This window comes from Canis lupus, chromosome 1 (genome assembly GCF_011100685.1).
Source record: "Canis lupus familiaris isolate Mischka breed German Shepherd chromosome 1, alternate assembly UU_Cfam_GSD_1.0, whole genome shotgun sequence".
Lineage (NCBI taxonomy): Eukaryota > Metazoa > Chordata > Mammalia > Carnivora > Canidae > Canis > Canis lupus.
Window position 1 is genome coordinate 83180657 of NC_049222.1, and position 14548 is coordinate 83195204.

General features: G+C 45.6%; 1 protein-coding gene across 3 annotated transcripts in view; it reads right to left on the bottom strand.

The window, feature by feature from the left end:
- The window catches only part of PCSK5 (proprotein convertase subtilisin/kexin type 5), a 457726-nt gene extending 443345 nt beyond the window's left edge, over positions 1-14381 (bottom strand). For all 3 annotated transcript variants that reach the window (XM_038527061.1, XM_038527060.1, XM_038527062.1), the window contains exon 1: positions 14190-14381. In XM_038527061.1, the coding sequence (XP_038382989.1) occupies positions 14190-14381 (192 nt within the window). The remainder of the gene's footprint in view (positions 1-14189) is intronic.
- Between the last annotated feature and the right edge of the window lie 167 nt (positions 14382-14548).

The window sequence follows — 14548 nt, forward strand, 5'->3', positions numbered from 1 at the left end:
TAAGAGAATTTTGTGCAAACTATACCTACGTTTTACGTATACTTTCAGAACAAGGTATAGCAAAGAGGTGACATTGAGATGTGTGCCTTCGAGAAGAGATAGGATTCCCAAAAGAGCAAGGAGGTCAGGTGAATATTCCAGGTGGAAAGACTGGCACAGAGACAGGAAAGCACTAAGCATAATACCTGGGGAACAATGGGAAGTCCAGTTTGGCTGTGGTCAGGGACAGAATAGGAAAGATGATAGAAAAAGTTCTCAGGACAAGTGGGTAGAGGCCTTTAAAAGCCCAAAGAAGAAATCTGTTTAAACATAGTAGGGAACGGGAGCTACTGGTGGCTTCTGAACCCAGAAATGGCATCACCAAAATAAGCGTTAAGATCATTCTCTCCAACCTCAAGCTCAACCACTTGTTAACTAGACTCTATTTATACGAGTAGCTTTCAGTTCCTCAAGAGCATTGGCACTGGCTATCTCCTCTGTACACACATGACCCCAACCCAGACCTCCACGTAGTTGGGTCCTTAATATTCATGTCCCTAGAGGCACCTGGGTAGTTCAGTTGATTAAGCATCTGCCTTCTACTTCGAGTCATGATCTCAGGGTCCTGGGATCGAGCCCTGCCTCAGGCTCCTTGCTCAGCGGGGAGCCTGCTTCTCAGTCTCCCTTTGGCTCTTTCCCTGCTTGTGCTCTCTGGCTCTGTCAAATAAATAAATAAAATCTTTAAAAAAAAGTATTCAGGTCTCTGCCTCAAGTGTTTCCTCCTCAATGAGCCTCTCTGACCAGATGGTCTACAGAACTCCCTGCCACCTCTACCATTGCTTTCCAACAACACTTACCATAATTGATATTATTCTATTCATTTCATTACTGACTTACAGTTTGTCTCCTCCCACTATTAATATAAGCTCCGAGTGAGTAGATACCTTATCAATGACAAATATAGTAGCACTGTGGCTATTAGAATGGATGATAAATGATGGGTACTCCATAACTATTCTTAACAGCTATATTGAGACATAATTCACATACTATACACTTCACCTATTTTAAATAAACTGTCCAATGTTTTTGTATCTTCACAGAATTATGTGAATATGACAATTCATTTCAGAACATTTTTTCTCAACCCCAAAAGAAACCCTATACCATTACCCTATTCCCATCAAACCTTCCAGCCTAAGGTAACCACTAATCTACCTTCCATCTCTATGGATTTACCTATTCTAGACATTTCATAAAACAGAATCATACTCTCTGTGGCCTTTTATGACTGGCTCTTTTCACTTAGCCTAGTGTTTTCAAGATTGCAGCATGGATCGGTATCTCATTCATTTTTATTTGCAAAATAAAATTCTGTAAATTTGTTTACCCATTCATCAGTTGACAAGATGTGGGTTGTTTCCACTTTTTGGAGTTTTGGTGTGAACAAAGGTTTTCACTTCTTTTGGGCATATCATATAGCTAGGAGTAGAATTGCTGGGTCATATACTAACTCTATGGTTGACCTGTTGAGGAACCACTAGACTTTTTTTTCCAACAGTGATTATACCACTTTACATTTCTACCAGCAACATACAAGTCTGCGAATGACTTCATATCTTTGCCAACACTTGCAATTACCTATCTCTTCAATTATAGCTGTCCAAGTAAGTGTGAACTAGTATCACACTGTGGTTTTGATTTGCATTTCACTGATGTTATATATAGCTTCATGTGCTTATCACCCATTTATATATCTTCTTGGGAGAAATGTCCATTCAGATTCTTTGTGCTCATTATTAATTGGGCTATCTTTTTATTACTAAGTGCATATATTCTGGATCTAATTCCCTTATCAAGTATGGCTTGCAAATACTTTCTCCCATTGTATGGTTTGCCTTTGTACTTTCTTTGTAGTGTCCTTCAATAACTATTTATGTTAATAAAACAATGAATAAAACCAATATTTTAAGACAGAGACCAACTCTTACATGTGGGGCAGATTAGTGGCAGGGTGGGACCTAGCAGAGGATGCAAGTCACCTGCCTTCTGTCTTGAGCTTACCTACTGGTTCTCAAACTGTCCAACCAGCCCAAAAGCTATGATATCATCCTACGATAATTCAAAGAATGTAGCATTTGGTAAGTTGGCTCAAGAGCAGTAACCAAATAGAAAGATGCCTTGCAGTTTAAAAAAAAAAAAAAGGTTTTGCTGGAAGCTGGGCTGTAATAAATCCTAAGTGGCCCACAATTTAGTTTTCTCTTGAAAAACCTTGAAATTGATGAATGGGGTTCCACAGACACAGGAAAAAAACAGATATTAGTTAAGTGCAAGTAGAATAGGCCCAGGATGAGTATGCGGGAAACTTCTAAACTTATACTTCTGGATATCTGCTTACAAGATTAAAGGCCCTGGACATGTCTCCCCCTCCCTGTACTATATTCAAACTAGCAAGCACGGCCCAGTTTTATTTTGGTTGAGAAACGTCAACTAGTAAAAACAAGGTACAAGCCTGGGAACAGTGACACGGAGGGGACTGGATATTTTTACAGCTGTAAGAGCTTCTTAGAGTAGAAAAATACCAGATCATAAGCACTTATTACAAAAATATCAGACCTTAAGTACTTAGTACAAATATATATATATTCTATATATATATATAAAGGGAAAGGCAGCAGGAAAGGACTTGCTTTTAATAAATCTTAACTAATTTCAATGCTGGTATGGTACCCACATTATAATTTTCCCAAGACAGAATTAACCTCTTAGATAATGCACGGATTTAATTAGAAATTTAATGCTTCCTTTGTGATGCTAACCCTAAATTAGCTATCAGATTACATACAAATGCAAACAAGATTAATCTAATATTACACAGAGCAATCTAAAAATCTTATATATGAAATATAGAGCAATCTATAAATAACTGTTAAAACACATATTTAAAAACATATGTATATTCCTATAGGGCAGTACAGTTTGGGCTAAGAATTCATAAAAGACGTGTTCAGAACACAGCTTCTATATATTTTATAAAGAGCAGAATATGTGTCATGTGAATAAATTATAATAATGATTTATTATAAGGGAAGTGGGCTATATGACAACTTAGGGTAGAGGCAACCACAGCATGTGACAAAGTATATGCCATTTTAAAATCATCCTTAAATATTGTTTCTGGTTTCACATTCTCCGTTTACACTCCTCCCTCTACAATCAGCGTTCCATGCAATCTTCAGTTTTAAAATCAAACACAGAAAGATACATTCGGGAGTTGACAGCAATCATCCAGTTGTCTATCCTGATCCTTTAAGCTGATCCAGGACCTCTAGTACAAATAATAGCACACAGATGGACAAAGTAGTGATAATACCTAAATTTATCCAATCACAGTGTGGGGTACATGCCACGTTTACCTGCCTAGTGAGTTCACCAGCACAATTACTTGGGATCCTCATCTTATACAAACTGATAAAGACTTCCAACATCCCAGCCCCACACTTTCTCCACTCTGTCTAACCCACTGGCCTTCACTGGTTTTCTATTTAATGCTTTCTATTTAATGTTAATCAGCTCACCAGCATGTCCACCTGTTAGAGCAGAACAGCTCTAACGTGGAGCTTACAATCAATTAATCAATCAATCAATACACATCCACCCTCTGGGATGCCTCCATCCTGTGTTTCCACTTCTTCCACTCTTGCCAAACTGGCCCTCCATTTTTATTTTATTTTACTCACAGCTCCTACGCCCACCCCATTCTTGGGTCCACCAGCCCTATTTGGGCCCCTCTGCCCTCCTCAAAGCTTGGACACTGTGCTGTGTCACTTCAGAGGTGTGACCCCTTATATTCAAGAGCTAGTCGATCCATTTTCCCCTACCCCTAGCCCACCCGCAGCTGCCCACAGATCTTTTCCCTTCTCTCTCACCCTGGCAAATTCTGTCCTGTTCCGATCTCAGGTGTCTAAGCATTAGTGGCCAAGGCACAAAGCCATAACAGTTTGGTTTATCTGTTGGCTCATTAATATACAACCATTACTTGCTGAGCCATAACTAAGAACAAGCAGCAAATAATCTCACTGCCATTTGGCTATATTCTTTCCATAGTCATTCATCATTGATTCTTTTTTTTTTTCAATTTAAGTATAGTTGAGACATGATGTTATATTCATTTCAGGTGTGCAGCGTAGTGATTTGACTAGTCTATACATCATTCTATGCTCACCACAAGTGTAACTACCATCTGTCACCATGCAATGCTGTTACAATCCCACTGACTGTTATTTCTCATGCTGTGCCTTTCATCCCCAGGACTTATTCATTCCATCACTAGAAGCCTCCTGTCTCTCACCCCTTCACCCATTTTGCCCATCCCCCACTCCCTCCCCTCCAGCAGCCAACAGTTCATTCTCTGTATTTATAAGTCTGGTTCTGCTTTTTGTTTGTTTATTCATTGGTGGGTTTTTTTAAATTCCATATATGAATGAGGGGATCATATGGTATTTGTCCTTCTCAGCCAAACTTAGTTCACTTAGCATAATACCCTCTACATCCATCCATGTTGTCACAAATGGCACCATCTCATCCTTTCTTTATGGCTTCTGATCAGAATTTCCTTAACATGTATCAAAACACCAAAGCACGTGGACACCAAACTCACCCAACTCTCCCCAGTGTCTGCAGGTGACCTTCACCTAGTCAGTGACTAAAGAGATTGAGCTATCCCACACGTATGTTCCTTTACCCCTCAACCTGAACTCCCCGGAAACTCCACTCACCCTACGTTACACTCAAGGCACCAGTGCTTCTCTTGCCTTCCAAACCTATTTGTCTTTATGTAATGTTTCCTATCTCAAGTGTACACTGTGCTTCTCTGATGCCATGCACCGTGCTAGGTGCTGGGGACCCAAACGAGAAAGAGGCATCGCTCTGGCTCCTAGCTGGTGGAACGACATGTAATTAAACGCACACACACAAATATGCATACAGTTAGGGTAACCGTATCATTTCTCTTCCAAATTCAGACATGTCTGAAAGTAAAAGGGGATATTAAAAAATACTTAATGGAGGCAATACATAAGTCAGGATTATCCCTGGCAAAATACAAGTAGAGTCACACGAATTATAACATAGTGTGATACCCTGAATTATGAAGCCATTAAAATTTGTCTAAAATTATTTAGTAACCTTGGAAAAGGCTCACAATATAATGTTAAGTGAAAACTATAGGATGAAACCATAGATAGAAACTGAGTGTTACTTGGTTAAAAACAAACAAACAAAAAACCCAAGATCTAATAACAGACACTTACTGAGTATGTAGTATGTGCCCAGCAGTATTTTAACTACTTTTAACTAATCCTCTCAATGATTCTATGAGAGAAATACTATTGGATCTTTTTCACGCATGAAGAAACTGAGGCACAGAGAACTTAAGACACTTGCCTAGGGTCCCCCCACTAAGTAGTAGCAGTGTTAGGAGTCAAACCCTTTTGGTTCTAGATCTGTGAGCTTAGCTGCCCTAGTGCATCAATGAGAGACAGAGAAAGAATACAAGTAGGTGGGCATGTGCAGTAAGAACCTTCTGTGTTCATTTCCTCTACTGTCCCACATCCTTGAGTTCCCCTCATTATCCAACCAAGCCCTGGCACCAAGATCATAGTCAACCTCCTCATCACCAAATCTTTAAGCCATATTTCAATTCTCATATGCTGGATTCTCTTTACAGCTCTTTTCACTGGTGCACACCCTATAGAGGGAGCATCTATTCCCAAGGATTCCAGGCTCTACTTTTGAGGCCTCCCTCACTCTTTCGATACTCCTTTATCCCTTTACCCTTAAGTGGAGACATTGCCCTAAGACTCCATCCTCAGCCTGCTCCACCCCCTCCATGCTGCATCCCTTCTCAATCCTATGCATTTCCACAGACAGGATGAGTGCCTGTCTTCACTTCTTTCCTGTGCCAAATCTCTTCTGCACAGTGGACATTTCTATCTGTGTGCCTTTCTCTCTACCAACAACACTAAGGCTGAACCTACCCTTTTGTTCTCCAAATGCTCCTGCAGATTGCCCCAATTCTATAAATGGGTCCACCATGCTCCTGGTCCTGTGGCCATACACTTTATAGTTACCTTCACCTTCTCCCTCCTCCTCAACCTTCACTTCCACTTAGTCTCCAAGCCATACCGAATCCACACTGCTACAAGAATCCAAAGCTATTCTCTTCCCATTGGCTCAGCTTCTGCTTCATTACCAATAACTTTTACCAACACAACAGCCTGTCTGCCTCCTCTAGCTCCTTAGGCACACCTCAATCAGCAGATTCCTCCCAGGCCGAATGATTGAACCATATTGTGCTGTTACCCCACTCGTATCTGTCCTGCTGAATGACAGCTATGAGTAAAAATGTCCCACCTCCTTGAAAGCAGAGAACATCTTATGTATATTACATGGTAGACCTTCATGTGGGTTGAGTCAGCAGGCTGTCACCTCTTCTCAGGGAACTTCAATGGAACACTTTGTCCTATGGGATGAAGTTGAAACTCCCCAGCCCAAGCATTTAAGGCCTTATATAACCTGATCTGTAGTGGGAGGTATTCTTGTCCCGCCTCTGCTTTCCCTCATTCCCCAGCAACAGCACCCCCTTTCCCTTGGGGAACTGTCTCTCCCCAGTTGTGAGCTGTCCATCAAAAGTCAATATCTCCCTCACTTCAAGGGCAGATATGTGAAGGTGACTCACCAACATACTGCCATCCCAGAGGACAAAGTCAGTGGCCTATGAGTAGAGATATAATCCTATGAGGAAGCACTAGAGTCTTTTTCCAGGGTTTATTTCAATAGCAGGTAAGGGAGGTACTAAGAATCGTATGAGCTTTGCTGCCTTGGAGAAAGGGCCTGTGTGAGAATAAAGCTAATAGAGGGAAACAGGAATATCTGACGTTAGCACTACCTCTGGACTTTCAGCTGGACAGACTTCGCAGTCACCTTTTAAAAACTCTTAGATCTAGAGGCCTCTAGGTGGCTCAGTGGTTGAGCATTTGCCTTTGGCTCAGGTCATGATCCCAGGGTCCTGGGATTGAGTCCTGCATCAGGCTCTCTGCAGGGAGCCTGCTTCTCCCTCTGCCTGTGTCTCTGCCTCTCTCTCCCCGTGTGTCTCTCATGAATAAATAAAATATTTTTAAAAATAAAATAGAAACTCTGGGATCTAGATGCATTTCAGAATTCAGAACTCTTCAGATAAGAAACGTACAACAGTACACATCCTGGAGTGTATTGTATACACCTCGACCCACCTCAAGGACAGCATCCTCCTAATCAAACCCACTAAATGCATTTCTGCAACAAGACAAAAAAAAAATAATGCCCTAATTAATCCCAGTATAGGTCAGGATAGGTTTTGCCATGAAGAAAGTACACATCAGGTAAGGCCTGTTTGCACCAAGAATTCAGTTTCTGTTTTCAGAACCACATATACCAGATCCGCATGCGGATCTGTTTAATTAACAGAGTCCCTGTTTCCTTATCTGATTGTTTATTAGTTTTATTTCAGCAGCAGGAGGTTGGGTTTTCAACACTTGCACCCAGAAGAGTCCCATCTGTATTCCTATATTCCTATATTTCAATTTTGTTTCCCATTACTCCTCTATACATACTCACATTTGAGTCAAACACAAAAGGATAGCATAGGGAATACACTCAATAATATTGTAATAATGTTGTATGCTGACAGATGGTGAGCACACTTATCACAGTGACCACTGAGTAATGTATACAATTGCTCAATCAATACTTTGTACGTCTGAAACTACTGGAACATTGTTATGTTAATTATACTTCAATTAAAAAAAAACACTGTGTTTTGACTTTTTAAAAAGATTTTATTTATTCATGAAAGACAGAGAGAAAAGCAGAGACACAGGCAGAGGGAGAAGTAGGCTCCCCACTGAGCAGGGAGCCCGATGCGGGACTCGATCCCAGGACCCTGGGGTCATGACCTGAGCCAAAGGCAGACGCTCAACCACTGAGCCACCCAGGCATCCTGTGATTCTTCAAATAAAACATCTTGCATCCTCCAGATTGTCTATGCCTTATAAACAAAGCTGTCTGACACAGAGATCAGGAACTTTAGCTGGGTGATTATCTCGTCTGTTCTCCCAGCCCTAGCCCTCTGTCCATGGCCCTCAGGGAAAAGTATAACTATCCCTGTCCTCTGAAGAGAGGATCAGCAATGACACTGACTCCCCTTCCCCTTCCCCTTCCAGCTCCTACTCGATCCCCAGGGACAAGCACAAGAATCTAGAAAGTCTCAAGTCACTCCACTAAGAAACCTGCATGAACCATGGCATTCTCTTACTTTCCTTCTAGTGGCCTTTGCATCTCCTTGGAGCCCCAGTAGATCACGCGATGCTTCCTAGTCTTACTTTTTTATATACTCGTGTTCGTTATTAGGCACCGGATTTCAACCCCACAAGGTGGCTCAAGTAGTAACAGAGTCCCCTCTTTGAAAAATGAGGCAATGGGGGTCAAATTGGTTAATGAGAGAAAAAACCCTTGAGCTTGCTGACTCCTACTCTTGTTCTCTTTCTGGTCTCATTTTCCTGCAGGGATTAACCCACACTGAAGGGTTTATTGGCACTGATTGTCCTTTCTTGCTACCTTTAGATGTAGAGATCTCATTGTTGAAACTCGTAAGAATACTGCATGAGCAATTTCACTCTAAATTATGTGCATATTTAACTTTAACTTTGATAAAAATAAAAATTAACAGATATATACATATGGATGTACACACGTCCATATATCTGCATACATATATTCTAGCATGCATGAAGGTCTGTAAGCATTCATTTTTCCCCACCCAGGAAGCCAAGCGTCATTCTCTGTCATCAAATCCAACCTGAATTAGCCAAGCGATAAAGTCCCGAGGCACAGCAATGCCTGGAGATACTTCAGCCTTGGGAAAACCCAGACACTGCTTCATATAACTAGAACAGACAAGGCAAATACCCCTCCCTGCCCAGGGGATGTTTCTGGGTCAGGACTCCCTCCCTTAACCAAAGAGTCAGACAGCGCTGGCCACTTTCCCAGCACACTACCCTGCTTCTCTGGCTGACCTTTAAGGTTAAGACCTCTGGATATAAGCTCATGAAAGACAGTGATAAGGCAAATTCAGCTGCCTTTGGGTGCATAAAAATGCAGTTTTTCATTTTCAATAGACCCCCAAATCCCAATGGCCACATATGAGCCATTCCTGGCCTATGAGGTTAATGCAACAGATCCACCATCACCAGGCCAAGCCCTCTGAATTGCTGTTTTCCAGTCGAGGTTCTCCTGCTCATGAGAACGAAGCATGTGAGAGCTGCTAGCGGGGGTCAGGGCTGAAGTTCTTGGGTGTGAAGAGCTGCTGCGCAAAGCCAGATGGACTCCTACATCGATTTATTTTGCTGTTTACAATATGCCTAAGAATGCAATGAGGGGAGCACAGTCCACTCCCATTCAGCCCAGCAGGCTAGCCACGTCCCTACTAGCAATGCCAACCATATGCACCCAGAACCCACTGGCCACTGTTTGTCAGCACTGTGATCACCCCACATTACTTGAAGGTTAGAATTCATCAGCAGAGTGGGAGGCCCTCGGCACATCTCTGAACAAAGTTCCTCCTACTAAAGATCCCTAGGAAATGCTGCTTCTAACTCTACATTCAGAATTAAAATATAAATTCAAATACGATCTCATATAACGTACCAAGGTAAGAGGCTTTATAAGGTAATCAATCCTCAGATATTTTTCTTCTCTGTCTTCCATCTCCGGAGAGCTTATCCTATAATATTTAATGGACCACAACAAGGATCAAGCAGGGAGGAAGGCACCATCATGGGAAATCAGCCAGAATTGTTTAGAGTCCAACAGAAACTATTTTTAAAGTATTTTATATTGTTAGTTGAAACGGAAAACCATTTTCCCTGTCTACAAAGCTTTGATTTAGCGCTTTTTGCTCAGCCATTAAAAATTTATTTTCCTGATCTTCACATTTTGCATCTCCCAGTTAAAAAAAAAAAAAAAAAAGTCTTCCTTTCTCCCTATCTAAATAAAGTTTGAGTCTCACTTATTTCAGATTCAGATTCAACAAACCTTCCTCTGCAAGCCTAACTATGTTCTGAGCAATGCACAGTCAACTCAGTTATCTAGAGATTTATCGTCTTACAGATGGAGGCACAGGGGCTCCATTAAGTTCACTGACTTTCCTGCTTTCAAAGACCTTGCAAGTGGCATCCCTGGAGTTTCCAAGTCTCTGCTTTCAATGGGAACTCCAGGTAAAATATTTCCCCAGTACTGCTTGCATCTGGCTTTATCCTTCTGGAATCTCGCTCAAGATAAGTTACATGGTTTGAGGAGAGCTTTTCGCTACCGGTAATCTCAGTTTGGGATCAAGGATTATATGCAATTCACAGAAGGATAAATACAGCTCTTGCACACGGCAAACAACCCCCACAAGGGACCTTCTGAGTTCAAATAACCAGAAATGAAGGCCCGCCGGATTGTAGAGTTAGTCCAAACAAAGGTTCACAATTAACACCATGTCAGGTCTTCATTCCTTTCTGTCACTGCCACCCTCTGACCACTACACTGTTAGTTCTGAGAGTCAGAGCATGGATTGGGAGGGAGGACCAAGGCCTCCCTTCCATCCGCATGAGGCCACAGGCAGGGCATCCCAGAGCCTAGGAGGCCTGGCAGTCAGGGCCGGCAGGGGAAGAAAGGGCAATCTAGTACCAAGCAAAACAGGATACACACCAATGTGACGACAACTACTACTACTACTAATGATGGCATCATTTCAGATTTCCAAGGCATAACCATCCACAAATACTACCATTATGTGGAAAACCTATCAAAACATAATGCTACCTCTGTAGCCAAAAGCAAGAGAAGTCTCATTATTCTTCCCTTTCAGGAAGCCAAGCATGTCCTTTTTGCCTGTCTGCTTGCTCGCTCTTGTGTTCCTCTGCGCATCCTATTTTTCATGAATGCAAGAGGCACACCTACTCTTTTTCTGTGGAATTCTCGAGGCCAGAGATTTCTACCTCTGGTGACTCTAAGTGCTAAGAGGCCATATAGAACATCACACAGAAATTCTGAGTAGCCCAAACTGTACCTTAGCTGTGGCGAAAATTCACTACCTTACTCACCTAAAATATTGCACTAAAGACGTCAGAAACACCCCCGACGTATTAAATGCTGTCACTGGCAATAAGAGGTCTAAGTTCCAATCTGTGACCCACGAGGTGGGACCCCAAGCCCAAATGGGTAAAGACAGAACATTCCAGAAACGTTTGCAAATTAGTCCCTGCCCTCAATGGAAGAGCCACTGGCTTAGGGATGGAGATGCAAAGAAAGAATAACAAGAGGATGTCTAAAGTGTTAAAAGGTCAGGGCAGTAAAAGAAGAATAAGATATATGTTTGGCCCTCACACTGCAGGGAAAGTGCATGTGTGAACTCAATTCACCACCCCAAAGACTTAGCATAGTGTCACCCCCCCCTCCCCGCCTTTGATCTACAGAGCAAACGCTTCACACTGTAAGGCTCGCTGACCTTTTTACACTGTTATGGCATCAGTTCAAGGGGTCCTCTGCAACTTTTGAAAGCACTAAATTTCTTCATTGGGATTGTAAAAACCACAATAAATGGTATTTGGTGTCATCTGTACGGAAAGTTTCTTTGCATCACTTTTTAAATGAAAAGCCACCACTCTTCATCAGAAGACATCCTGTAAACACAGTCAGGTGAAGTCACAGGACACTGCAGTGTCTGCTTGCTCAAAGTGGGTTCGGGGACAGAATCTCCTCCCTCACTCTGCCAGGCTCTGCAGTATCTCAGTTCTATTTAATGAGTTCATTAAGAAACAGGTATTTCTCCTCTTGCAAGTCATGAAGCTTCTCAGAGTCCAGAAGTCCAGGTCCGTTTGAAACAAGTATCTGTGAATTAATACTGAACGTTTGTTCCCAGTCTACTGAGCCACTAAATCAGGGAACTGGGGATGTTACTTTGCTCCTCTTTCCTCCTATGGGATGGTGGAAGGGGAGATACCCTAAGGGCAGGGTTCACGCAGGAGGAGGCCTGGGCCAGAGAGTCCTAGGTCTGAATCATGGTTTTGCCACCATCTAGCTGAGATGACAGAGGGTCATCCTCTCCAGGATCTTGGGTTTCCAATTTGCTGAGTGGGCGGGGACAGCCACCCAAATGGTCATTTTGCAGATTACCCCCAACCCCCAAAAAATGTATGTTCAAGAATTTATTTTCTAAATATGTCTCCTATATGGGAGATGCACCTCTGGAAAGATAATTAACAAGGCTCCTTTGATTGTTAGGGTTCCCAGTTACGTTCCAGGGTCACACCCAGCACCCAATTTTAAGCTCCTGTAAAAGGAGGAGAGATTCTGTTTCCTTCTGATGAAATACGAAGCTAGTAGGATCCTTACAAGCCATTAGAATAGAACTCTCCTGAAGATGACAGGCACTCAGGCAACAAAATGTAGCTCCCTTCCCTTCCTTTCTTTTCCTTCCTTCCTTTCTTCCTCCTTTCTTGCTTCCGGGTGTGTGTTGGATAGGGACCGACCATGCTGTGTGTATATGTGTGTGTGTGTGTGTGTGTGTGTGTGTGTGTGTGTGTTTGTAGGGGGCGTGGCGGGGGTGGATAAAGACTTTGCCCCTTGCCCTGGTTTCCGTCCTCACAGGACTGGCCTCTCAGGAACACGTCGTCCCTCTTGACCCGTAAAGCCCCAAACCTCAGGCTCCCGCTGCTTACAACAGCCCCCCTACCCCCACCCCCGCCCCCAGCGCTCCCGATCTCCTTCCAGATGCAGGGACAGGCGCTCGGCCTCCCTCCCTCAGTGCCGCATCCCCCAGGCAGCTGCGGGTCTCAGCGCTCCGCTCCGGGCTCTCGTTCCTGGACGTGGACTGCAATAGCACCAGGCACCGTCTGTGCCCTCTCGGTCCCGGGGCACCCGCAGCCCCTTCCTTTCCCTTCACCCCGGGACAGCACGCAGGGCACGTGCATCCGGAGCAGCCCCAGAAGCGGGTCTGCCGCGGAGGCGCCCCATCACCCTCGCCGCCCACCCCCAGCACAGTCAGGCCAAGGTCTGGCCAGAGCCCCCTCCTCCAGCCAGGCCTGGAGAAGTGAGTCACAGAGGTGTGAGTGCGGGGGCGGGGGCGGGGGGGGGGGACCATCGCGTCACTTTCTCGGACCCGTGTCCGCGGCCCTTGGCGCTCTCAGTTCTTACAGGAAGGAGGGCGAGGATCGTTTAGCTCGGAAGTACCTCCAAATCTGTTGCGCTCCCAATCAGCCCCGCAACACCGTTTAATTCATTGTCTCCCAGCTGGGCAGCTGTGCGGGAAGCCCGGGAGCGGCGCCCCGCAAACGCCCCGCAAACGCCCCGCGCCCGCTGCCCCACGGCCCTGCAGCTCCCCCCGAGCAGAAGCCAGCCAGCGGGGCTCGGGAGTTGCCCACCTTTCCTTCTCCGGCCCCGCTCCGCGAGGCCCCACTCGGGTCTCCCCAGAGAGCCCAGGAAGCCGGGAGGTGTCTCCCCAGATCTGCGCTCACGCCGGGTCCGGCCCTCCCTTCCCCTCCCGCCGCCTCCCTCCTCCTTCCAGCTCCAGTCCCCGCGCCTCCAGCCTCCAGCGCCCAGCGGTGCTCTCCCCCGGGGGGGGGGGGGGGGCAAACTACTTTCTGGGCTAAATTCAGGTCCGAGCCGGAAAGGCTTTCCCTTCCTCGCCTTCTCCTCACCCTGGCTCTCAGAAACCGCAAGGAGCGCGCTCGCCCCCTCTAACCGCCCCCCCCCCCCAAAAAAAGGAGCTCAGGCTACCAATGCTCTCCGACTTTCCAGGTCAAAAGATCCGGTAGGGTCTGAAACCACCACGGGGGTATGCACACTGGATTTTTCCAGAGACCCTACCTGTCCCTCGCGGCTTGCAAAGGAGAGAAAAAAAAAAAAAAGTAAACAAAACCAACCCTAGTAACTTTGAGGAGTGTGTGTGTGTGAAAGAGAGAGAGAAAACCGCTCAAGAGTTCGGGCAACAGCTGCAAGAGCACATCTGGAAGAGGGGGAAGGGGGTTGCCCGGGGGCGGGGGGGGGGGGCAAGAAGCGCGAAGTCGCTGGAGGCTGCCCCTGCCCCGGCTGCCTCGGGGCCAGGGACCCGGCCAGCCCGTCGTTACCTGTCCTATGTTGATGAATCCGTACTTGCTGGCGATGCGGTCGGCCTCCGGGAAGCCGCCGGCGATCTTGACTGCCCAGTGGTTGGTGTAGACGCGCGTCCGGCACACGGGAAGCAGGCAGCCCCCGAGCAGCGCCAGCACGCACAGCAGGTCCAGGCGTCCCGGGCAGCAGCCGCGGCTCCCCCAGCCCATGGCCCCGGCGCCTCTCTGCCTCCCTCGCTCGCTCGCTGACTCCGCGCACGAGCCGCGCGCACAACTAACTTCTCCGGCCTGGGCCGCCCCGGCGCGCAGCCCCCGGCCGCCGCGGCGCGCAGCCCCGGGCGATCCGCAGGAGGCGGCGAGCCCCGGCTGGGAGCGAA